General features: G+C 54.0%; 1 protein-coding gene and 1 non-coding gene across 3 annotated transcripts in view; one reads left to right on the top strand and one right to left on the bottom strand.

Moving 5' to 3' along the window:
• The window catches only part of ACOT11 (acyl-CoA thioesterase 11), a 44,570-nt gene that overhangs the window by 4,595 nt on the left and 14,547 nt on the right, over window positions 1-25,428 (bottom strand). For both annotated transcript variants that reach the window (XM_007164398.3, XM_007164399.3), the window contains exons 2-12: window positions 15,758-15,959; window positions 14,700-14,769; window positions 9,219-9,279; window positions 8,353-8,451; window positions 7,750-7,885; window positions 6,147-6,303; window positions 4,799-4,918; window positions 3,220-3,364; window positions 1,721-1,780; window positions 831-893; window positions 414-497 (exon numbers count right to left, since the gene is read on the bottom strand). In XM_007164398.3, the coding sequence (XP_007164460.1) occupies window positions 414-497; window positions 831-893; window positions 1,721-1,780; window positions 3,220-3,364; window positions 4,799-4,918; window positions 6,147-6,303; window positions 7,750-7,885; window positions 8,353-8,451; window positions 9,219-9,279; window positions 14,700-14,769; window positions 15,758-15,959 (1,197 nt within the window). The remainder of the gene's footprint in view (window positions 1-413; window positions 498-830; window positions 894-1,720; window positions 1,781-3,219; window positions 3,365-4,798; window positions 4,919-6,146; window positions 6,304-7,749; window positions 7,886-8,352; window positions 8,452-9,218; window positions 9,280-14,699; window positions 14,770-15,757; window positions 15,960-25,428) is intronic.
• On the top strand, window positions 11,537-11,608 carry TRNAE-UUC (transfer RNA glutamic acid (anticodon UUC)). Its single transcript has one exon. It is a non-coding gene; the product is annotated as a tRNA-Glu (tRNA).

Genomic DNA, 25,428 nt, shown 5'->3' with positions numbered 1-25,428 from the left:
CCGACACAACCACAGAATGAATCCTCAGAGCCAGGTGCCCATCCAACCCCCTAAAGTCACAGGCAAAAGTGGCAGAGCTCAAGTCCTCCCTCAGCCCGCGCTTGCCCCAGGCCCCCATCCCAGCAGCGCCTCGCTGTAGAAGGAGCAGAGAGAGGGAGGACACAGTGGGGGAGGATGAAATAGGAGGCAAGAAGGTGGGTGGGCAGGAGAGGATACGGAGTGGGGGACCCCCACTCCAGGCCCTGGGGGGGCAGGTTTGCTTCTATAACTGGGCTGGTTTCATGACCTCATCCAGCTCCTTTTAGGGAATCTCCCTTTGACTGGAGTGCTTTAAGAGGGTTTTTGTGGCTCGCGGTCAGCCGCCTCTGGTGGCTCCGAGGAGGAAGGAGAGTTGGGAGGGTGGGGTCAGCTACCTGGCTGATCTCTGAGGACAGCACCCAGTTGTCCCTGGCCACGAGCATCTTCAGGGAGGAGACGTTGTTGTAGCTCAGGTACACCTGGACAGAGCACACAGAGAAGCCTCAACTTCCGCCTTCCTCGGGGGCTCCGTGCCGGGCTGTGCCGGGGCGGGGAGAGGAAACTGGACGTGAAGGAAGGAGCCCTTGGCTTTGGGAAAGGAGGCCGGGGCTTGGCAGACTCCTCCTCCTCTTGGGGCCCCAGCTCCCTCCTGCCAAGCAAGGGGACACAGGAAAGCCCTTGGCTACCTGTGCCAGTCTTGCGGCAGCAGTATCCCGTCCCCTCCGGGTCTACCTCCAAACCCGCTCACAAGAGGGGAGGATCGGGGATCCCGACAGGCCTGAGAACGGTCCGCTCAGAGCAGAAGGCCTTACCTGGTTGCTAGGGTCCCAGGGGACAGAGAGGGGCATCTCCGCCTGCTTACAGGACACGATGTACTTCCTGGGAGAGAGGGAAGACAACAACCTTGGTCCCTTGGGAGCCCACAGACTTCACTGCTGGCTTACTGTGTGCCAGGCCCTGTGCGCAGCCCAGCGGCCTGGGAGAGACTCCTGTCTGGCCAGGGAGACTGGATGGGCACATAGACAACAGCAGCTGAGGACATACACACTCAGAGGCGGGGACGGGCTGGGGGAAAGGTGCAGACCCCCAACACCCTTGCTGAGCGACTTCACTCTGGCTAAAGCGACCTCACTCTTATGCCTCAGTGTCCTCAGCTGTAAAATGGGCTCAGTGGTCACATCTGCCTCCTCATGGGGTCATCACAGGGAGAACAGTGCTTGGCATATGGTAAACCCTCCATTTATGCACATTTTTCTTATTAACATCGGATGGTGAATCCTGGTGCGTTGACAGCCCTTTCAGGTTTGTAAAGTGCTTTCACAGCAGAGTCATTCACACCTGGATTTGCTTCTTAAGCAATTGCATCTCCTCTCAGAGCCTGTCTTTCTTCATCTGCCAAACGGGCATCAGAGTCAATGGGAGGAACACAGGAAGTAAAATTGGCCACACCTGGCCAGGTTCAAATTCTCATTCTGCCCATCATTCCTATCTGAGTGCCCGTGGCCACCTAATCCCGCTGGCCTCAGTGTCCTCGCCTGTACAAGGGGCCAGTAAGACCACTGTGTCATGAGGCCAAGACCAGAGGCTGCCTGGATGTAAAGGCCCAGGCCAGGGGCAGCACCAAAGAAACACAAGTTCCCAGGGCCAGGGAGCAGACAGGGAAGCCCTAGAGCCATGTCCACTCCCACCGCCTGGCCCCCACTTTCCTGTCCAGGCGGATCTTCTTCCTGGCACTGGCCTCTCGGTACCGCCGTTCGCCATCCTGGGGAGAGGAGCGGAGACAGACTGTGGTGCAGGAGGGACAGACAGCTTGCCCCCACCCCCATTACTGCCTGCCCCCTTCCCCAAAGGGCCCAAGGAGACCCTCCCTGCAGCCCTAAAGTGAAGTTCAGATCTCACTGGGGCAGCCTGCACAGGACAGTGCCCGGTCACTGAGCTCCAGCCCCAGCTTCCCCTGAGGCTCCCTGAGTGACTTTGGGAACACCATCTGCCCTCACTGTACCTGCTTCCTCCTCTGTAAAAGGGGATCCCCAAAGGGCACTTACAACGCTAAGAACCCACATTTATTGAGCACTTGCTATGGGCAGGCATGCTTCTGAAGTGTCTTCCATGCAAAGCTGCATCTAAGCATTATGACAACCCTCTGAGGTTGGCACTAGTACTATCCCCAATTATTTTATTTCATTTCATTTCATTTTATTATTTTAATTGCCTGCACCATGCGGCTTGCAGGATCTCAGTTCCCCCACCAGGGACTGAACCCGGGCCACGGCAGTGAAAGCCCAGAATCCTAACCACTAGGCCACCAGGAAACTCCCAGTACTATCCCCATTTTACAGAGGAGGAAACTGAGGCACGGAAAGGCTAAGTGGCTCAGCCAAGGTCACAGGGCTAAGGAGTGGGGCCAGGAACAGAACCCAGATGGCCTGACCCAGAGCCCACCCTCTGAACCACTACTTCTAATGTATCCCCACTCGTGAACATTAAGTGGCAAAGGCCTGAAAGGACCTCGTGGACTGTCCACTGTCCCACCGCCTGCCAGGCTCCCTGCTCCTCCGGCCACCACCCATCTTGACTGCCCAACGTCCAGCTCTGGAGCGGGGGTGTTCACAGCCCATGCTCAGTCTTGTGAGGTGGGCGGGCAGGGTGGGTGACCTTCCTGGAGAGAAGGGGCAACCTCTCCAAGGTCACTCCCTGGCTCCCCAGAAGCAAGCCCGAGCCTGGCCCAAAGGAGGCACAAGGGAACATTGTTTAGAGCCAGCCTTGAACCCAGGTCCCTGACTCTCGTTCCTACGCTGTTTGCTCCCCTGTCACCGTGGTCAGAGCATTCGCCACTTAGCCCGCAGCAAGGTCAGTATCTCCCCAACAGCCCTGCGAGGCAGGAACTGCAGATACACCCTCTTTACAGATGGGGAGTGAAAGCTCGCAGAGGGCACCCGCTAGAACGTGGCCAAGGTGGGGTTCCAACCCACCTCTGACCCCAAAGCCAGTGCTCTTACAGCTCTGCAGGCTCGTGAATGCCTCTTAACGCCCGGCACGTGGTCTGAGTTCTTCCAGGAAGCACAGGGAGCCTCCCCGGGGGCGGGTTAGACCAGGGCACTCGGGGCTGGCTATGCCCCAGCAGAAGGACAGAGCTGGGTCCACTCCCCAGTCCTACCACCCTGGGCAGAGAGGGAGGGGAGCTGGCAGTGGGGCACTCACCCCAGGCTGGGGCCGAATCCAGGGCAGCGTCTGAGGCTGGTTATCTGCATCCAGGACCACAAAGGTCATGAAGGCGCTGTTGATGTGCCGCCGCTGGGTCTCGGCCTCCTGGCGGTAGGCCTCCACGCACACGCCCACCTCCATGCTGAGGGGGATGGAGGGCTGGTCTCAGCTGGACAGAGCTTCCCGAGGCCACCCCCTCCCCAACACACACGCACACATGCACAGATGCACACACGTGCTCCTGCAGTTCCTCCCACAGCCCAGATCAGAGTCCGATGGGCAGGAAACCCAGAACTGTTCCCTTTCAACAATGTTTACAGCGTGCCCACTGCACCCCTGGCCCCATGCTTGTCACTGGGGTCACAGAAATGCATAAACCGGTCCAGTCCAGGTCCTCATGGGCTAACAGATAGGGGATGGGGCAACAGACAACTATATAAAATACGTCACGTAAGCTGCAAAGGGTGATGGAAAGACATAAGAAAGGAGGTGGAGGGGCAGAGCCTAATTTGAGAAAATGTTCATCATACACCTATTCACCAGCACTTTAATAGCTGTAGCCGTGCTCCTGACAGCTCCATTGCTGCTGTTTCTGTATCTCTGACTGTCTTTATGAATTATAAAAGAGCAGCCACCTCCATTCCCCCTCACTTAGGAAGGTCTATGATCCCAGAATGTGGACATTATGCAGATGGGGAAATCAAGACCTAGAACAGGGCACTAACTTGCCCAAGGTCACACAACAGTCAGGAAGAGAATTCTGCACTAGAAACCAGGCCTCACAGCTCCTAGTTCAGGGCTTTCCCCCTGCATGACAGTAGAATGTGTGCTAGTCAGACTGTGAATAGTAAAATAATAATAATAATTTTAAAAATAATAATAAGCAGCAGGAATGGCTGACTTTCACTGAACGTTTTCTCTGGCATTCTACTAGTAACCCCTCATTGAATCCTCACAACTATGAGGTAGTTGTGGTGAGCCCCATTTCACAAGTGAAAGAACTGAGACTCAGAGGGGTTAAGTAACTTGCCCAAAGTCACACAGCTGATAAGCCGTGAACCAAATTTGAACCCAGGCAGCCTGGCTCCAGATCCCTCACTTTTAACAACTACGCTATCATTGAAAATGACCAAATCTTTGAAATCACCAAAAAGCTTTCATGGGGGTATCAGAATTCATTCCAAAGGTAAGGGCTCTGGGAACTAACTGCTGTTTTAGGAAAAGGGTGGGAAAGGGTTTGGTAAACAAGGGAACCCTGGCAAGAGGTGGCCCTGTGACCTGAGCATCCACAGCGTGGCAGGACCAGAGACAGGAGCCGGGGAGAGAGACAGAGACACCCCAAGCACATGGTGTGACCTGTGACGGCGGCAGGCACAGGGCTCGGGAGGCCAGAGAAGGAACATCAGAGTTGAATCTTGGTGATGGTAAAGGGACCCAGCAGCCAGGCAGAGTTCAGATCTCATAGACCTCAACTACAGGGGAAACGGTTCCTGCAGTTTTGTGGTAAGGTCCCTTCTTAGGTCAGGAAGAGCCCTCAACCCCAAGAGGCCCCATCTCACCCATCCCAGCCCCACACCTGTGCTTGAAAGCGTTGTTCACGATGGCCTTCAGCACCAGGCGGTCCCCAACCTGGGATGGGCCCCGGAAGTGGAACATCTCAATGGCCTTCAGCGTAGGGTGGGCACGGCACAGCCGGCTGGAAGAGGTGGGGGGTCAGGGGGACAGGACAAATGCCTCCAGTGCTTCAGCCACTGGCTTGGGCCAGCCTTCTCCTGCTGCCCCCATCCCCAGACCCAGCCCAGAACCACATGTACCACCCTCTGGCCCACCCACTCCCACCCAACCCAGTGACAGCTCTGCCCAGAGGAAGAGAACTAAAGTCCAATATCACAGCTTAGAATACTGAGGTCTATGTGCGTAGCTGGAAAAAAGCTGAATTTGAGGTGACATAGGAAAGGGCAGGGCTCGCGGTAAACCTTTTCCTTCTAACTTTTACACCCTAGCACCTGCTGTTCCTACTATCTGGAAGCCCTCGCCTTACCCAATGCTACTCGTCATTCAAGGCCCAGATGAAGTACTCCTCCTCCAGAAAGCCTTCTCTGACTATCCACACTCTGACCCTCCTCTGAGATCTTATTACTCTCATAGCCTGGGCTGCCCAAAATAGCATTGCTTATGTACTGTGTCCACAGGTTAAACACAGAGGAGGGGCCATTGGAGCTGGTCTCTAAAGGGTAAGGAAGAATTTGCCTGGCTGAGGAGAACGTGGGTTGGGGAGAGCACTCATGGCAGAGCGACCAGCAAGTACAAAGTCATGGAGGTATGAGAGTGTCAGTTAGTGAATGTCAGTTATCATAACTATAAAAAAAAGCCCCGATACTTGGAGCAGAATAAGACCCGGACAGGCACAGAGGTTATAGGAAAAGGAAGTAATTATTTCCACCTCTAGGGAGAAGGGAACAGTCAAAGAGGCTTCATGGAGGAGATGGGCAGGATTTTAGCAGACAAAGAAGACTGGAGTTGGCATGGTGGGAAGTCAGCCAGGAGTGAAGGCAGGGGATGGGAGCATAGGGGATGGGAGCATGGAGGATGGGAAGGGGAAAGGCAAATGGCTTGATTTGCAAGAAGTGTTAAGATCCAGGAAGCAAGCGAGCAGGGCCAGGGCAAGGGGAGGCCCTGGTGCCAGCCGGGGGGCTTGGCATTTCCCATGCCATGATGGGAACCACGGAAGGAATGGTGAGCTCACAGAAAATCATTCCTCTCTGGTTCTCTGGGTCTGAAGGCCCCAGGTTACCCTGAAAGAACAGCCAAGCTTCTGAAGCCTTGAATACCAGTACCAAGCTGGGGTTTCTCCCGCAGAGGGAGCTGGCCGAGGGAAGGAGGAGGAGAAAGGAGGGGAGGCACAGGCAGGGCACTGCCCTCACCTGGCTGCAATGGTGGCCACGTTCTCCATCCAGGCCATGATCTGGCCCCCGAAAGTACTGCCTTGGTGATTGGCGTGTGGGGGCAGGACCAGCTCCACACTCTCCACTCGGGTCTTCTCGGCTGGTACCATGCGGCTACAGTCTCTGCTCTCCAGATCTGACCAGAGAGGCGCAGGGGGAGGGAGGCGGGGAGGTGAGAAAATTCCCAAGGGCAGACCCTCCCCATGGGCAGCCCAGGACCCCCATGCCCACCAGTCCACCCCACACAGATTCTTTTATTTATTCAGCACCCAGGAGGTGCCGTGCATCTCCCATCTCCCGGGGGGAGAGAGCTCATCAGGGAAGGCCTGTGAAAGAGGTAGCCTTTCACCCGGCTTGCAGGCTGCTCAGAGATGCCACAGGCAGGGAGGAGGGGAGGTTGAAGGCCTGAGCCAAGTTCTGGAGACCAGACAGGCAGGACAGTCACAGGGAGCAACGAGGCCTTGGCTTAGCTGGAGCTGAGGGCAAGTAAAGGGACAGCACCAGATGAGGCTGAGTGGTCAGCCAAGGGCCCGGATGCCAGGCTCAGGCATTTGGACTGATGCTTGGGTAGAAGGGCTGTCAAGACAGGAGGGATCTACAGGGGCTGCAGTGGGATGGATGGTTCCAGCGGGCCTTGACAACTGTAGGAAGAGCTGGGCCTGCCCAGCCACGGCCTCCGGGCCCAGCATAAATAACAGCACACGGAATTCAGAGCACAGCTCACTGCCTTCACTGGTGTTTGCTACTTCTGCCTGCTTTCTCTCCACTCTGGGCAGCTGAACTACCCTCGGTTGGTCGTAAATTGCCTCCTTTAGGTTTCAAGGATGACTCTGCATTCTAGTGTTCTGGACATCAGTGAACAAATCCAAGGTCACCCCTCTAGGCCTTTGCCCAGCCTGTGCCCTCTGTCAGAAAACCCTGCCTCACCTCTCCACCTGTCAAAATCCTCCCAGTCCAAAGTAGACCTTTGTGTGCTGGTACAGGACACTCTCCAAGATATGCTTTTAAGGGGAAAGGAGCAAGATACAGAACAGTATGTACTGTATGTTTACTTTTGGGTAAAAAGAGAGGGCAAACTGGTAGGTAGTATGCTTAAATATGCAGAGAATACTTCTGGAAAGATGTCCCCAAATGATGAACAGTAGCTGCCTCTGGAGGGAGCCTTGGTTCTGGGGTAGAAGAGAGTCTTGCTTTTTACTCTATCTCTATGCCTACACCTATCTCTATCTACCTACCTACCTAGCTACCTATCTATTTGCTTTTTTAAAAGTCCTAGGGTTCAAGGCCAAGCTCAACACTACCTTCCCAAATACCTTGACTCCTAGAGACCCAAATGCATTAGCAGATTAAAAGCGTTTTCTGTATGTCCCAGCTCCATCTTCATGGCTCCTGGGAGCTGGGCGAGATGTCCAAACGCTCCCTTTTCCCTGAAGGAACCTTGAGGCAAGAGGGCCATCCAGGCCTGAGGCCACCCGTGGGCGGACATCCCCAGGAGACTCCCTTCCTCCCTCTGCTCAGTAAGGGCCCAGGACAGAGGGGGCCATGCAGGACATGGGCTGCCCTCCCCACGCACGGCACTCACCATCCTGAATGACGCAGTTGGCCAGGAGGTCCTTGATGGTGTCTGTGTAGACCAGCCGCATACGTCGGCGCTCGGCTGCCACACTGTGCTCTGTCTTCTCCTCCTCGGTCCGCAGCGTGATCTGCTTCAGCTTCACCTGTGGCAGGGGGTGAGGTGGGGGGTGCTCAGGACAAGTTTCCTGAAATAGCATGAGAGCCTGTCCCCCAAACGGCCATCTCACGCCTGGGGCTGCTGGATGGTTACAAGTCTTGTCCCCTCTTTGTCCCCATCTTCCACCTCCCTGTTGACTGATACATCACTTTCATCCTCCAGCGTCCCCGTCCCCATTCTTCAGCAAAGGCACTGTGGATGGGGGGTGTTGATGCAGGACATGGGAGGCAATGGAGAGAACTGGAGGATCCTGGGGTGCGAGGTGCACAGGGAGAGGTGGGGAAAAGCAGAGCGGGGAGGCGCCTGGGGTTCAACCACAGCACGGGGTGGGCCTTCTTCTGGGGATTCCCTGCTGTGCCCCCACCTCTACCTCTCCACCAACCCCCAGAATCACCACGTAGACAGGCACCCAGGTGGTCTGGCAGCATCGGGTTGTCAGGTGTAGCCACCTACCTTGGAGAGCTCCCGGTGGGCCACAAAGGTGGCCAAGGCCTTGCACACGCTCCACTGCTTGTCAGAGCACAGGTCCTCAGAGGCCACCTGGATGCCCACCTGGAGAGGAAGAGCAAGGTGGACGACTGAGGAGGGAGGAAACAGAGCTCACCAACCCGAGGCCCCGCAGGTGGAGACAGCAAGTTCCACCCCAGGCCTGGCCTCTGGTGCTTCTGTATCACCTACCAAGTCCAGGGGGCTAGAGACCTGGGGTAGGTTCTGATTCTGCCCCTGGCTCCCTGGGACACCTTGGGCAAGTCACTTCCTTTCTCTGGGCCTCAGTTTCCTCATCTGTAAAATGGGAATGATGAGGCCCTCTTCCAGAGCTCACAGAGCCCTGTGCATCCCTAAAGAGTCCTCCCATTAAACCTTCAACAACCCTGCCACAAGGGAATCATGTTCCCATTCTACAGATGTGCAGACAGAGGCTGTGGGAGGTAAGCTAATGGACGGAAGTCCAGCGCCCTCCTCCAGACCACTGCCTTCAGGGTCAGGCACAGCAGCTATCTTCCTTGCATTCCTGAGACCACCTGGCTGCTGAAAAGAGGGTCTGAGACTAGGTGTGAAGACCCAGGAGGCTGGAAGTCAAGGCTCACATTGGAATCTACATGGCTTGGTGACCTGGGGCAAATCCCTTCCCCTCCCTAGCCTCAGTTTTCCCTTCTGTGTTATGGATATTGGACATTGCCCTAGGATCCCCCCAACCCTGCCAGCTGTTTCAGAACTCTGCTGCCTCAATCAGGGCACTGTGAGTGTGAGTGTGAGTGTGCCCGAGCTGGCGGCTGAGAATGAAGAGGAGGTAGAAACCCACCCACCCACCTGCTCACCTCCATACTGGAGTTGAAGGCCCGGTTCACCTTGGCCTTGATATTCACCACTTGTCCAACACTGAGGAGAGAAAAGCAGGATGTAGGCCTTCCAAGAGGGGACAGAGGGAGAGAACAGGGGTCTCTGCTGATAGGAACTGGCAGGAGAACATCATGGCATACGGAGCGTATTCACATCTACCACGTCACTGAGTCCTCAAAGCAAGCGGGCAAGACAGTGTTAGCACCTCATTCTACAGGTGGGGAAGCTGGGGCAAGAGAAGTGGCATGATGTCATTCATCTCCCCCTTTCCCCCACTCCCCCTTGTCCAATGAATGCTCAAGCTTCTCTTTGCTCTCAGCTCAACAGTCCTTCCTAAGGAAAGCTCTCCCTGCCCTCCCAGAGCCCCATAAGGTTCACTCTCCTAACACTTCTTCCAACAGATTGACCTCTGTCTCCCCCACAGTCCTTAAGCTCTGCTGGGGCAAGGATCATGTCTGTTTTGCTCACCACTGAATCTTCAAGTCCTTGCACATGGCACAAGGTAGACCATGAATAGTGGCCTACTGAATTAATGAATTCCACAATTATTGAATGCCTACTAAGCACAAGATACTATAAACATAGGGTAGGAAGGGAAATAAAAACATTTAAAGAATACCTACTGGGCTTCCCTGGTGGCACAGTGGTTGAGAATCTGCCTGCCAATGCAGGGGACACGGGTTCGAGCCCTGGTCTGGGAAGATCCCACATGCCGTGGAGCGACTAGGCCCGTGAGCCACAATTGCTGAGCCTGCGCGTCTGGAGCCTGTGCTCCGCAACAAGAGAGGCCGCGATAGTGAGAGGCCCGCTCACCGTGATGAAGAGTGGCCCCCACTTGCCGCAACTAGAGAAAGCCCTCGCACAGAAACGAAGACCCAACACAGCCATAAATAAATAAATTAATTAATTAATTTTTTTAAAAAAAGAATACCTACTATGTGCCAGGCACTGTGTACGACCTCATTTGAACCTCAGAACAAGTTTGGCAGGTAGGTTTAGGGGGGACTGAGCATCAGAGAGGGTAAGCCATTTGCCTAAGGTCACCCAGCTAAAGATGGACAGAGCCAGGATTCTAGACTGATTCTACTGACCACCCTAGCCCTGCTCTTTCCAGCTGCAACTGTCCCTCTAGAATGACTCCCAGGTCCAGATGAACATCAGAATCCCTGAGGGAGCCACTTTGCTGCCCTGTGCTGACTTTTTTTTTTAATTATTATTTAATTATTTATTTTTGGCTGTGTTGGGTCTTCAGTGCAGTGCGCAGGCTTCCTCTAGTTGCGTCCAGCGGAGCTACTACTCTTTGTTGTGGTGCATGGGCTTCTCCTTGTGGTGGCTTCTCTTTGTTGTGGAGCACGGGCTCTAGGCACGTGGGCTTCAGTAGCTGTGGCGCACGGGCTTAGTTGCTCCATGGCATGTGGGATCTTCCTGGACCAGAGCTCCAACCTGTGTCCCCTGCATTGGCAGGCAGATTCTTAACCACTGCGCCACCAGGGAAGTCCTGACTTGCTGATTTCTGTTATTATTATTATTTTTTTAGTAGTTCTAATAGTCAGATAGGGGACTATCATTTTTAGGAGATGCATGCTGACATATGGAGGGATGAAGTGTCATGATGTCTGCAACTTACTTTCAAGTAGTTCATACAACAGTGATACTGTGGATTTGGTTCCAGACCATGGCAATAAAGCAAATATCGCAATAAAGCGAGTCACACAATTTTTTTGGTTTCCTGGTGCATATAAAAGATATGTTTATACTATACTGTAGTGTATTAAGTATGCAATTGCAATATGTCTAAAAAGCAATATACATACCTTAATTTAAAAATACCTTCTTGGGACTTCCCTGGTAGCGCAGTGGTTAAGAATCCGCCTGCCAATTCAGTGGACATAGGTTCGAGCCCTGTTCTGGGAAGATCCCACATGCCACGTAGCAACTAAGCCCGTGCGTCACAACTACTGAGCCTGTGCCCTAGAGCCCACGAGCCACAACTACTGAACCCCGTGTGCCTAGAGCCCGTGCTCCGCAACAAGAGAAGCCACCGCAATGAGAAGCCCATGCACCGCAACAAAGAGTAGCCCCCGCTCGCCGCAACTAGAGAAAGCCCGTGCACAGCAACGAAGAGCCAACACAGCCAAAAATAAATAAATAAATCTATTTATTTAAAAAAACAAACAAACAAACTTCAAGGGAAAACAGATAGAGAGGGAGAGGGAGGGGGGAGGAGGGGGTAGATGGAGAGGGTGTTGCAGGGAGATGTAGGACCTACGGGTTAAAAAAAGACTTAAGAGGGAAGTCCCTGGTGGTCCAGTGGTTAGGACTCGGCACTTTCACTGCCGGGGCCTGGGTTCGATCCCTGGTCAGGGAACTAAGATCCCGCAAGGCATGGCCAAAAATAAATAAATAAAAGACTTGAGAGACCTAGCAACCAATTGCAATCTGATTTGCATCCTGACTTGAGCAACAAAAATAACTGTAAAGCAAAACAAAATAAAAACAAATTCGTGAGACATTGTGGGCAACTGAATGCTGACTGGATATTTGATGTTAGTGAGAAATTGTTCATTTTCTTTAGGTGTGGTAGTGGTATTGAAATTATTTTTTTAAAAGTTCTTATCCATTAGAGATACATTTTGAGGTATTTTAAATTTTTTTTTTAGAATTTGATTTATTTATTTATTATTTTTTGGCCACGTTGGGTTTTCGTTGTGGCATGTGGGCTTTCTCTAGTTGCGGTGAATAGGGGTTACTCTTGGTTGTGGCGCGCAGGCTTCTCATTGAAGTGGTTCCTCTTGTTGCGGAGCACAGGCTCTAGGCGTGCAGGCTTCAGTAGTTGTGGCACGCAGGTTCTAGAGCGCAGGGTCAGTAGTTGTGGCGCATGGGCTTAGCTGCTCCGCGGCATGTGGGATTTTCCCGGACCAGGGCGCAAACCCGTGTCCCCTGCATTGGCAGGCGCATTCTTAACCAGTGCACCACAAGGGAAGTCCTTTGAGATATTTTTTTTTTTAATTTTATTTATTTATTTATTTATTTGGCTGTGTTGGGTCTTCATCTCTGTGCGAGGGCCCTCTCCAGCTGCAGAGAGCGGGGGCCATTCTTCATCGCGGTGCGCGGGCCTCTCACTGTCGCGGCCTCTCTTGTTGGGGAGCACAGGCTCCAGATCCGCAGGCTCAGTAGTTGTGGCTCACGGGCCTAGTTGCTCCGCGGCATGTGGGATCTTCCCAGACCAGGGCTCGAACCCGTGTCCCCTGCATTAGCAGGCAGATTCTCAACCACTGCACCACCAGGGAAGCCCCTTTGAGATATTTTTAAATGGCAAAAGCAAAAACAAACAAAGAAACCTTCCCCAGCTTTCCTCAGGTATGGCCAGGCCTTTCCTGGCCACCAGTCACGCTCCAGGCCCCTCTCCAGCTTGCCCACCTTCCCAGGATCCTCTCCAGCTTTTCCTCCCACCCACACCCTCCTCTGCCCAGACTCACCTCTACTCCACTGGGTCCCGCAGCGTGCCCATCCATCATGTACACACCCCACCCCAGCCTTCTCTATACCTTGCTCCTCCAAGTGCCAGATCCCATGTTGGCAACAGAGACCCAGAGCTGGCCCAGACACGGCTCCACTGGCCTACAAATTGTCACTACACACAGTACTGGAGCCAGCTCAAACACCTCCTCCAGGAAGCCACCCTTGACTACTCTCTGTGCCACTCACTATACCCACACCCAGACATATAGGCAATGAGGCCTGTTTGTTACGAACAAGGGCTCTGGGGCCAGACTGCCTGGCTCGTAGTATATCCTGGGTTCTCCACCAGCTGTATGACTCTAAGCAAGTTACTTCACTTCTCTGGGCCTCCGTTTCCTCACCTGTAAAATGAGGGTACTAATAGCCACGACCTCATAGGGTTGTTCTGAGGACTTAAGTTAATTAAAAAGACATTACAAATAACGCATCAGTATTGGCTCATTGTGACAGAAGTACCATACGAATGTAAGATGTTAATAATAGGGAATCTCGGCGTGGGGTATATGGGAACTCTGTACTATCTACAGTGTTTTTGTAAATCAAAAACTATTCTAAAATAAAAGATATTTAGAAAGAGTATTACAAAGCACCCATATGCAGAGATCATTATTAGCCTGGAATTCACTGCTTTGAATTGAAATTATGTTTCTATATCTGCCTCCCTGCAGTCTGGGAGCTCCTGGGGCACAGGGACTATGTTCCAGTTGACTTTGTGGACCCCAAACCCAGCATGGACCCTGGTCCACAAGCAGTGATGAATGACTAAATAAGTGAATACAGGGACCAGCCAAACTTTTCCCCTAACCACAACTCATGGGGCACCAGGAAGTCCTAAATAAGTCCTTGGCACTTGATGTCCTAGGCACTGATAGTTTAAGAGCAGACCTGGAGGCCAAAGCACTGTATGCAGCCCTGAAGCCTGTCCTGGGCAGAGAGCTCAACATGCTCCCTGGGTCCCAGCAAAGCTGTGCAGAGGCAAAGCTCAGCACAGTGTAATGAAGAGTCTTCTAACCAGTACAGACAGTTAAAAGAAATAAAAATAAAAAAACCCCCGGCTTCCCTGGTGGCGCAGTGGTTGAGAGTCTGCCTGCTAATGCAGGGGACACGGGTTCGAGCCCTGGTCTGGGAAGATCCCACGTGCCGCGGAGCAGCTGGGCCCGTGAGCCACAACTACTGAGCCTGCGCGTCTGGAGCCTGTGCCCCGCAATGGGAGGGGTCGCGATAGTGAAAGGCCCGCGCACCGCGATGAAGAGCGGTCCCCGCACCGCGATGAAGAGTGGCCCCCACTTGCCGCAACTAGAGAAAGCCCTCGCATGAACCGAAGACCCAACACAGCCAAAAATAAATAAATAAAGTAGCTATAAAATTAAAAAAAAAAAAAAATGTTAGCTGTTAAAAAAAAAAAAACCCCGAAAACCCAAAAAAACCAGGAGGTAATGAGTTCCTCATCCCTGGGGGTACATGAGCAGAGGCTGAATGGTCCAAACTTCTGGGTCAGGCTCTGCCAAGGCACCTTATCTAGGGACCTCCCTACAGTCTGATGACCAATGACCCACAGAGAATGTCCAAGCTCAAAAAGGCATTCACTGATCAAGTCTAACCCCTTCCATTTTGAAGATAAGAAAACTGAGGACCAGAGAAAGAGACTGCCTTCCCCAAAGTCACACAGCACCCCACGATGCTGCCTCAGCAGCACCCAACTCCAAGCCTGGCTGAGGGAGCTGCCAGCCACAGGGCAGCTTCTAGCCCATCGCTGTCCCAGAGACCTTGCAGACGGGTCACTGCTCACCAAAGTCTGCCCCCTCTCTATCTGCAGAGGCCCTCAGTCAGCTGAGGCAGGTTCCAGGCAGCACACAGGCTGAGCAGGCAGTCGATGGGGGAAGGGCTCTGGGCTCGTGGTGGGGAGACCAGAAGGAAGGGCAGGAGGGGCCACTTACCTAATCGTGTGCTCAAAATAGATATCGTCCATGGAGGCTGTGACACAGGGGCAGCCAGCATGCCTCTCCGCTGGCGTCAGGAGAAGAAAGCACGTGTTAGCAGCCTCCCCGTGACCCAGGCCTCTGATCAAACCTCAGACCGCCTAGCTAAGGCCTGCCTCCTCGCCCGTGCTCCCACCCTTCTTTACTTTCCTCACCGTGATGACGACACCCTGACCCTGTCTTACATATCTGGGTTTTGTCTGTCTAGTGCCTCTCCCTCCTGCTAGACTGCATGTCACTTGAGGGCAAGGATTTTTGCCTGTCTTGTTCACTGCTGTGCCCCAGTCCTGGAGCAGCGCCTGGCATGCAGGAGATACTCAATAAGCAGCTGTCAAGCACCTGTCGAATGAATGAATGATCACACCATGCTATTCTACTTCCTGACCTCCTAGAGTGCCCGTACCCCTGTCCAGTCAACCTCACCCACCTCTGTCTCCTTGCTTGAGTCATTCTTTCTCTGAGGACTGTGCTCCCAGGCCTTAGTCCTTCTAGAATCCCTTCTCTGCCCCCAGGGCTGGGGCAGAGCCTCTGGTCTGTTCTCCCAGAGCCCTGCTTCCACCTCCCTTTCCCAGCTCCCATCAGACAGTGCCGGGGGGCAGTCAGTCTCCTGTCTGGCCCCCCCATCAGACTGTGAACTCTCTGTGGGCTGGAGAATACTGGGGCACCCAAGGCAACGAAATGAGCTCAATCCAGCTCCACTCAACTCTACTCAATGCCACAGGCTTTGCTCACAGCCAGTCCCAGAGCAGCCACATTGAAGGCCGCGCTGTGTCAGAGCAGGGACCTTAGGTTATAGTACTCAGAGCTCTGGGGGCCTCCGGGCAAGAGGCTGGGCCCGAGCAGAGAATGGAGAACTTGAAGAGGGCATCGCAGGCAGGTGGAGCAGCCTGAGCAAAGGCTGGGATGAGGGAGGAGGGTGGCACCTGGGGACGGCAACCGTCTCTGAAAACTGGGGCCCCTCCTCTGGGTGTGTGGTGCCGGGGCTGGGAGGGCAGCTGTGCCGGGCGCGGCCTCACCGGACAGGCAGGCGGTGGTGTCAATCCACTTGAGCAGCTGCCCGACACTCAGCTCGCCGCGCTGGTTGGTGTGGCAGGGCAGCACCAGCTGGCTCATCTGCACCTCCGTGGGGTTCCGGTAGCCCTCGCCTTCTGCCATGTTGTTCCCAGTGTGTGAGGCCGACTTCCGGGATGCACGGTTGGAGAACACGGAGGCCAGGCCCTGGGGAAAAGACGAGGCGGTCAGCTCACAGCAGGGTCTCCCAGATCTGCCAGTCCCAGAGACCCCAGGGCCACCCACCATAAGACCCCAACTCCAAGAGTGGCCACAACCTTCCAGCCCAGGGTCTCAGACCCCCAGGGGCTCTCTGGATGCCCTTATGCCCAGCTTCCTTTTGGCCAACAATTCCGTGTTAACATAACCTTGGACCCGAAGGAGGGAGCTGGGAGAGAGGGATGGAGCAGAGAATTAATTCAGCTGGTGGGCCAGCTTATTCAAGTTTTGCCTCAGATTCTCCTTCATTCTGGAAAGATTCCCCCTCACTCTTCAGGGAGGCCTAGTGAGCCCTACAGCAGTCAAGCCTGGGGATTTGCTCCTATTTCATCCTATAAGAGCCCCTTCCTTGGGCTCCTCATTCTTCAGATGACATCAGTAGCAGCATCTCTGCTGGGTGCTCATCCGTCATCAGCTCTACTGACCGGGAGGGCTCTGGGCGGTCACTGACCAGCTGGCTGATCCAGACCGGGGCTGGAACAGCTGCCAGCTGGAGAACCAGCAGAGAAAGTCCTCAAACTCATGAGTTAGAGGAGGAGTTTCGGCCCAGGGCCCAGCTTGTCTCACTCGCCAGGCAGCAGAGGTGGGGCGTGCCTAGCAGTCCCCTGGATGGGGTGGGATGAGGAAGGGGAGCCAAACTGCCCTCCTATCTCTCTCGCCTGCTTTCTCTCATCACACTGTGAACAGAGGTGGGGAAACCTGCCTGCGTGAGAAAAATGACAGAAGGGACAGGCATAGGGGTTCCAATTTTCATGGCCAATGCCAATTGTGGTGATAAGTCACCGCTAACATTTATAAAGTGCTTATTAAGTATCAGATACTCGTGTAAGCACTTTACAAGTACTAATTCAAATTTTATCCATACAACAAACCTCTGAAAGAGGTACATTATTATCCTCATTTCAAAGATGAGGAAACTGGGACTTCCCTGGCGGTCCAGTGGTTAAGACTTCGCCTTCCAATGCAGGGGGTACGGGTTCAATCCCTGGTCGGGGTTGGGGGGGGCCTCGTAGCCAAAAAACCAAAGCATAAAACAGAAGCAATATTGTAACAAATTCAATAAAAAAAAAAAAAAAAAGATGAGGAAACTGAAGCCCAAGTAAGTGCCAAGCCCAGCTGTGACCCACAGAATCTTAGGTCCTACCCACCACACTACACTGCCTGCAGGACCTCCTGGGGCCCGAGATGAGGAATCTAGGGCCCTGGATGCAGATTCAGCAGCAAAGAGTGCTATGACCCGATGTTGACCCTGCCACTGCTGCAGGATGGGGGCAGTGACGGCTCGGGGTAAGGATGGGTCTCATTCTGGCAGTCTATACCCTTTGGATAACTCCCTTCACAAGGATCCTGTAGCTAATTCAGCAAAGTCAAAACACACGGAGTTGGGCTTCCCTGGTGGCGCAGTGGTTGAGAATCTGCCTGCCAATGCAGGGGACACGGGTTCGAGCCCTGGTCTGGGAAGATCCCACATGCCGGGGAGCAACTGGGCCCGTGAGCCACAACTACTGAGCCTGCACATCTGGAGCCTGTGCTCCGCAACAAGAGAGGCCCGCACACCACGATGAAGAGTGACCCCCGCTTGCCGCAACTAGAGAAAGCCCTCGCACAGAAATGAAGACCCAACACAGCTAAAATAAATAAATAAATAAATTTATTAAAAAAAAAAAAAAAAAAAAACACGGAGTTAAATGTTTAGGTCACTGACCCCCTAAGAGGTAGAACTGGGATTTGAACCAAGCCAGTCTGACCCAGAACAGCTTGTGGGTTCCCAGACAGGCAGCTCATTCCCAAGAGTCCCTGGGTACCAGGCTCAGAGCTAGGGACCAAAAGGAGAGAGAGGAGGGCAGTTGCGCCAGGAGCTCGCAGCCTGGGTGGGGGCCTGCGGGTGCCAGGCTGCCAGGCTGTTGCAGGCAGCTCCCAGGCCGCTGCAGTCCAAGCATCAGGACCCGTCACCATGGTAACCACTGCCAAGGCATTTCCGGCCTGGTGTGCATTGGGGGCCTGCTTGGATGTGGATGCGGGTGGCTGGCTTTCTGGGTGTGGGAGACGGTAGAGGAAGGAGGCAGGCAGACTCCGTTCACCCACACTCTTCCCCACCCCTCCCATGGCTAGAGGTTCTGGGCAGAACATTCCAGAAAGAAGCCCTGGAGAAAGCTAGGGCAATGCGGGAGGCAAAATGCAGAGGGTAAGGGGGCAGAAGAAAAGCAGAGCATGTGGAGTTTCTGGGCAGTTCTGTATGTGCACACAGGGAAAGCCCCCAGCACAATGTCCCTGCTTTATAAGCCTATTCTCATCTACTGCCTCACTGGATCCTCACGAGGCAGGCAGAGGGTGAAAACCGTTTATCCCATTTTACAGATGAGGAAAGTGTGGATGGAAAAAGCCCTAGACCAGCAGTCAGGACATCTGAATTCCAATCCTCTCTGCTTCCCACCTAACCAATACCCACTCCTACCAGCCTCTTATTTCCTGTTGTGCAAAACAAAAGTCCCATCCATTGGAGTCTACATGCCTGGAGGCAGGATCTTTGCCTTACCCATTTGTTCATTCATTCATTCACTCATTCATTCACCGAGCACCTCCTCTGTATTGGATTCTCCCCCAAACACTGAGCATATAAGAGAAATTGTGCCAATCCTTTGCGAAGCTCCTACTCTAGTGCTCATGCTTAGAAGTACCTGGCACAGGGACTTCCCTGGCGGTGCAGTGGTTAAGAATCCGCCTGCCAATGCAGGGGACACAGGTTCGATCCCTGGTCTGGGAAGATCCCACATGCCACAGAGCAACTAAGCCCGTGCGCCACAAATACGGAGCCTGCGCTCTAGAGCCCGTGAGCCACAACTACTGAGCCCACGTGCTGCAACTACTGAAGCCCGCGCGCCTAGAGCCCGTGCTTCGCAACAAGAGAAACCACAGCAATAAGAAGCCCACGCACCGCAACAAAGTGTAGCCCTCGCTCGCCGCAACTAGAGAAAGCCCGTGCGCAGCAGCGAAGACCCAGCGCAGCCAAAAATCAATCAATAAATGAATTAAATTTTAAAAAAAAGAAGTACTTGGCACACAGTTGGACCTCATCAAAGGTTTGTAAAGGAATGTCTAGAGGCAGACTTGAGTTCAAATCCTAGCCCTGCCCCTCAGGTGCTATGTGATCCTGAGCAAGCCCCTCCCCTCCTGAACCTCATCTGTCACTCACCAGGCAGGGGCAGGGGGAGACTGCCAGTCCCCAAGATATCCCACCCTTGATTCCCGGATTCTGGGATCTAATCCTGCAGGGCTCTGGCATGGCCAGCTGAGCTTTCCAGTGAGGAAGCTAAGGAGCCCGGTTACCTGTCAGGCAGGAAATACTGTACTCCGAGCAGGGCTGAGCTCCCACCCCACTCCCCCCCAGGCAAGCTAAGGAACAAGCCCCACTGTGCTGTGCTCCCACTTCCCTCAAAGAGAGGAGTGCAGAGCCCCTGGGCTGGAGCATGGGCAGGGAGGCAAAGCACAGCCTCTCAGACTCCAATTCCTTCCTTGGGCTCCAAGGCAGTCTGCCACGTCAGGGCAGGCAAGGCCAGGCCTCCTTCTAATCCCATGGTGGGCAGGCATCCAGCCCGGGAGGCAGGGGCGTGTATGGCCCAGGCAGGGTTTTGCCAATAAGGCTCCAGAGCCGAGCCATTCCTCTCAGGGCCAGTCACGGGGAGAGCAGAGGCCCTGGTCAGAGTTAGGGCCTGGGGCAGCCAGGCAGGCTGAGCCAAGACAGCTGACAGGGAGGACAGAGCCTGCACGAAGGTGGGGAGGGCATCTAAGGGCCAGGGACATGTGCTCTCAGACAGTAGCCATGCCAGGCGCTGGCTTCCAGCCGTAACAGACCCGGCCAGATTCGATAATCCCAGACTAGGCCCCAGCTGGCTACACTGTGGTCTCTGTGTCCCTTCTCCTCAGCCAGAGTCGTGTGACAGAACTGCTGGGTCAGAGCAAGAAAGGCCACTTTGCTCAATCCCTTCACACCTGGGGAAACTGAGGCACACAGAGGGAAAGGCTGGTCCTGGTAAAGCCCCCTCGGCCAGGGCTCCTTCTGGGCAATTTGACAACAGCCCATACTACAGACTTAATCTGGATTTCCTCCCTCCCCCAAGTAGCCAAGTCTCAGTGACCCAACCTCCTTAAACTCTCAGGCTAGCCCCCCTGCCCTGATGTGCTCAGGCCCCCGCACTGCTCACTCACTGGGTTATTTCCACAGCCAGTCCACAGGCCTCCAGTAGCTCTCCACCTCCTTCCAGGCCTCTATGCAACACCGGAAGGATCTTTCCAAAACCCAAAGCCACCAACTAGACAACCACAACCTACAGCATCCTGCCTTGCAGGGAGGCTGGACCCAGTCCTTGCAACTGGGACTTCGTTCTGTGCCTTAGGACCACACAGACTTTTCTGAAGAGCAAGCCTGAGCAGGCAGGTACCATGCTCAAGACTCCTCGATGGCTTCCTACCGCTCTCAGGATCGAGGCCCTACTCTGTAGCTCCTGCCACTGTCCCCGCCTCTGCTCTCCCAGCTCCAGACCACACTCGGTTCCTCAGAGCACACTCTCACCCCACCTCCGTTCCTCTGCCACATGGGCACTGCCTCTGCCTAGGATCCCTTCACCTGCGCTACCTGCCAAGTGACTGCTTCCTCCTCCTCCCTCTTCAGCACCTCCCCCCGCCTTTTCCCCAGGGAGAGTTAGGGCCTCCCTGGCCCCCACAGCCTTACTGTCTTCATACGGCACTGACCGAGCTGTGCAGTCACTGTTTCAGAGCCACCTGCCCCAGCAGACAGGCATTCCCACAGGACAGGGATGGAGTCAGGCCTGGCACAGAGCAGGTGCCAAATAAACGCCTATGGGAGGGGAGAAGGGTGATGACAAGGGCGGCCTAGGAGCTGAGACTTGATGACGAGGACCATCTGAGGTACAGGGAGGACTGCAGAACAGCAGGAAGGGGAAGCAGGAACAGCAGGGACTCCAGGGACGGGAGTGGCCGGGGCAAAGGGAAGCAGGTGGGGAAAGTACTAGGTACCTGTTTGGGTGCAGACAGAGGGAGGGGCCAAGGAGTCCCCAGAAACCAAGGAAGACCCCTGGAGAAGGGCGTGGCCTCCAATGATTAGCGCAAAAATGTAGAGACCAGCCAGCAGAGACATCTTAGTGCCTTCAAGAACCATCTTGAAGGACTTCCCTGGTGGCTCAGTGGCTAAGAGTGTGCCTGCCAATGCAGGGGGCACAGGTTCGAGCCCTGGTCCGGGAAGATCCCACATGCCGCGGAGCAACTAAGCCCGTGCACCACAACTACCGAGCCTGCGCTCTACAGCCTGAGAGCCACAACTATTGAGCCCACACACCGCAACTACTGAAGCCCACACGCTCTAGGGCCTGCGTGCCACAACTACTGAGCCCGCGTGCTGCAACTACTGAAGCCCACACGCCTAGAGCCTGTGCTCCACAAAAAGAGAAGCCACCGCAATGAGAAGCTTGCACACCACAACAAAGAGTAGGCCCCGCTCACTACAACTAGAGAAGGCCCGCGCACAGCAACAAAGACCCAAAGCACCCAAAAACAAAAAAGAATCATCTCAAAGAACAGGCCTAGAGCAGGGGAGGCCCACCTACCCTGGAGGGGAGGAGCTGGCCTGGGTGACCGCTCAGCTCACCCACCATGACACGGGGCTGCCCTTGGGCATCAGCCTGGCCTGGACCCAAGTCCGGCTCCACAACTAACTTGTGTGACTTCAGGCAGGCTGCTCAGCCTACCTCTGCGGACTACCTACAGTTCCCTCAACTGTAAAAATGGGATTATAATACCTACATCCAGGGTCATCGTGGGGATGAAATTAAACAAGATCAAGTGTTCAAAGCTCCTAGCACACGCCTGCCACGTGGCTCACATTTATTGAGCACTTAGGTTAGCATTATAAACTGAGTTTGGGCTTCCTACAGAAATATAGCTGGGAGACACCTAAACAGAGCTCAAACCAGACTGTCTACCTAGTATTTTCTCATGTATGAGTTCACCAGAACCTCATGGCAACCCCATGAGGAGGCAAGACCGGTAGCCGGTTTGAGAGGTTCTGTGAGAACTCAAAAAGCCAGCAATAGTGGTGCAGGGATTCAAGTGCAGGGTGCAAGATCCTGCACAGCCCTGCCCGCCCCCCCACTCTCCCGCCTGGCCTCTCCCCGGGGGGTGGGAACTGGAAGGCAGGCAGGCAGCAGGGAGAAGTGCCTTGGCCCACCGCCAGCCAGGCCTCATGAAAACCAGGCACCCCTGCAGTGTGAGGGAGCTGCCTAAGCTGGTGCCCTGTCTCCACAGAGGTGGCTCCAGGCTCTCAGAGTGACCAGCCGCCTCCCAGTGGTTTTCCCACCAGCAAGGCAGGAGCATCTGTCAACCTCCCTAACACCCCTTCAAGTCTATTCCCTGTCTTCTTCCCAAAAAAGGCTCTGAGGCAGCCTGCACATGCACACAGACTGCACACACACAGGGGTCCAAAATGCAAACAGAGCTAAGGAACAAAATAAGGGAGGAGCGATTATGTTAGGAATCCAGGTGCACAAAGATGCTGCCATAGAGAACTGCATGTGGCCTTGAGATTCCTGGTAGACAAGGCTATAAAGGACAGTAGTGAAAACCAAACTCTCGGGTAAAAAGAGGATGCACTCGTCCGTGATGCCAGCTTGAGGACTGGGAGGACGTCGGTGGCCTGTTCCATAGGCTTTTGATAGTCATACAAATCAGATCATACCTTCATTCTAGAAGATAAATAATGGTCTCCAGTGCCCTATGCACACATCCTCATTTTACTTCTAGCTACAGGGTGTGTTGGCACTTGACATTTTTCAAGATTTGGGGGTGAGGAAGGTAGAGAATTAAACCATTATTTTTTACTAAGCACCTCCTATATTCCATTCATTTGGTTAGCACTTATTGAACACCTACTATGGACCAAGTTCTATGCTAGAAGCTTCCATACGTATTATTTCAGTAATTCTCATATCTATTCTACAACGCACTGTTATTCTACCCATTTTACTGATGAGGAAACCAAGGCTGAGAGCCAGTGCATTGCTTCTGAACACCTGAGAAGTGACGGAGTTTAAGACAATCCCAGGGCAGTTCCCTGGTGGCCTAGTGGTTAGGATTCTGGGCTTTCACTGCTGTCACCCAGGTTCAATCCCTGGTCAGGGAACTGAGATTCTGCAAGCCATGCAGCACGACCCAAAACAAACAAACAAACAATCCCAGACCTACCAGCCAAAGCCCACATTTATATCTCTATAGCACTTCCATAGGCCTCGGAGATGGAGAAGATGGAAGAAATTCTTCCATCCGAAACTCAGAGAGGGGACGCAAACTACCCCACGTCATACAGCCGGTCAGTGACGGAGGAGAGAACAGAGGCCAGTGCCCTGAGTCCCCACCCAGAGCCCACAGCCTGGGGTAGCCTGCTCAGGCGGTGGGCACTCCCCTTCTGACAGCCAGCTCTTGTGCTCTCCCAGTGTGGACAGAGGGGGATAGGAGGGTCTCCAACCTTCTCATCTTGCCCTGACCCTAAAGCTGTCAAAGAAGGGAAGTGGGGTTGGGGGCATAATTGAAATTCTGAGCTAAGCCTGCCTCCTTTGGAGGCAGAGCTTCATGAGGCATTTCCAGTTCAGTGCCTTCCTATAAAACTGAATATAAGTGGAATTTGTATCAGCTCATCACCCCCAGGAGACGTTGGATGAGTTATTTTACCTTTCTGTGCCTCGGTTTCCTCATCTGTCAAATGGAGCATTTAACTAGAGAGTCTCCAAGACTCTTTTCAACCATGAAAGTGTTTGGCTTATGGGAGGACTTCCTTGACAAGACCCACGAGGCCCCCGGCAGATCGCCGGCCACGCCTCCAGTCTTGATCACACCCGTACCACCAGCCACACTGGCCATCTCTCAGTTCCTCATACCCATCAGGCCACTGCCCACTTCTGGACTCTTCTCACGGCAATCCCTCTGCCTGGTGCACTCTTCCCTCTCCTCTCCACCTCCGTAAGGCCTTCTCATCCCGCAGCTCCATTCTCTCTCCCCCCATCCTCATGCTCCTGGCCCCGTGGACCTCTGCTCTAAATGCTCTCCATTGTGACAACATTCATTTAATTGTGGGAGTATTTGGTGGACATCGGATGCGAAGATCCACCAGGTAGGAGCCCTCTCTCTTTACACCTGGTGTCCACCGGGCCCAGCACAGAGTCTGGCTCACCATGGACCAAATGAATGAGTTTGTTCAGAGGGTCTCCAATTCCCACTGATGTCACCCTATGTAGGCAGGGAGAATACAGGCCATGAGGTCAGGAGAAGTTCTCCACTAGAGGCCCTGCCCCCTCACCCCATTCTTTTTTTTTTTTTTTTTCTTTTTTTGGCCACGCTGCAAGGTGTGTGGGACCTTAGTTCCCCGACCAGGGATCGAACCCGTGCCCCCTGCAGTGGATGCGCGGAGTCAACCACTGGACCACCAGAGAAGTCCTTTTTCTCCCTCTCTTTTTTCCCCCCTTCACCCCATCCTAGAACAGAGAGACTGAACATCACCTGCCTCCATCCATGCCCCGAGGGTAAAAATAGCTTGTCTGAAATCTGATACCTACCCTCAGCTGGATCATCTGGAGAATTCCTCCTGCCCCACTGAAGAGCCAGCCAGGGGCCAGAGAGGGCAGGGAGGGCATTTCCTGAATGCTTAACCATTCCTATCTCATCTGATCCACAGGAAACATTTGAGGTGTTATCATTGGCAAGGTACACAGGGGACCCACAGAAGTCCCAAGTCCAAGGTCCCCCAGCTCTAAACCACAGAGCCGCGGCTTAAGTGCAGGCCTCCTGCCTCTATCTACAAGGTAGCTCTTGCCTCATCACCACAAGACTGAAAAGGGCTTAGAGATTGAATACAACTGCCTGCTGGTATGGACGGGGAAACTGAGGCAGTGGGTGCCATCCAAGGTCTTAAGTGAAAGGGCCTGAAGTGGGGCAGACCTTGAGTAAGTAATTGAGAAGATGAGGACAATCCCCACCCCATCTCCATCCAAGACTAGTGAGGGTTAAAGGAGATCCCGAAACTGAGGGCACCCGACTAACTGTGAAGTGCTGCCAGATGTGAGGGAGGCTGGAGATGACGAAGCAGTTGGGCAGGACCAGACTTGTCTTTCCCCCAGCAGCCTTCTCACTCCTGGAAACCAGAATGTGGAGATGGGAGGAAATGTATAGAAAGTGCCTTGTAAACCACAGTGGCTCAGGCCTCCTTTTATTCCAGCACTTCTTGAGTCTGCGAAGGGCCTGCCCACAGGGACAGGACAGCCCGAGTGGATCCCCTCCTGCACAGAGCAAGACAGGGGTTACCTGGGAGACACTGCTACACAGAGCGGGCGCAGCAGGGGCCTGAAAACAAGGCGGA

The sequence above is a fragment of the Balaenoptera acutorostrata genome, chromosome 1, assembly GCF_949987535.1.
Source record: "Balaenoptera acutorostrata chromosome 1, mBalAcu1.1, whole genome shotgun sequence".
NCBI lineage: Eukaryota > Metazoa > Chordata > Mammalia > Artiodactyla > Balaenopteridae > Balaenoptera > Balaenoptera acutorostrata.
Note: the sequence above shows the minus strand (reverse complement) of the source record. Positions and strands in the feature narration are given on the sequence as shown.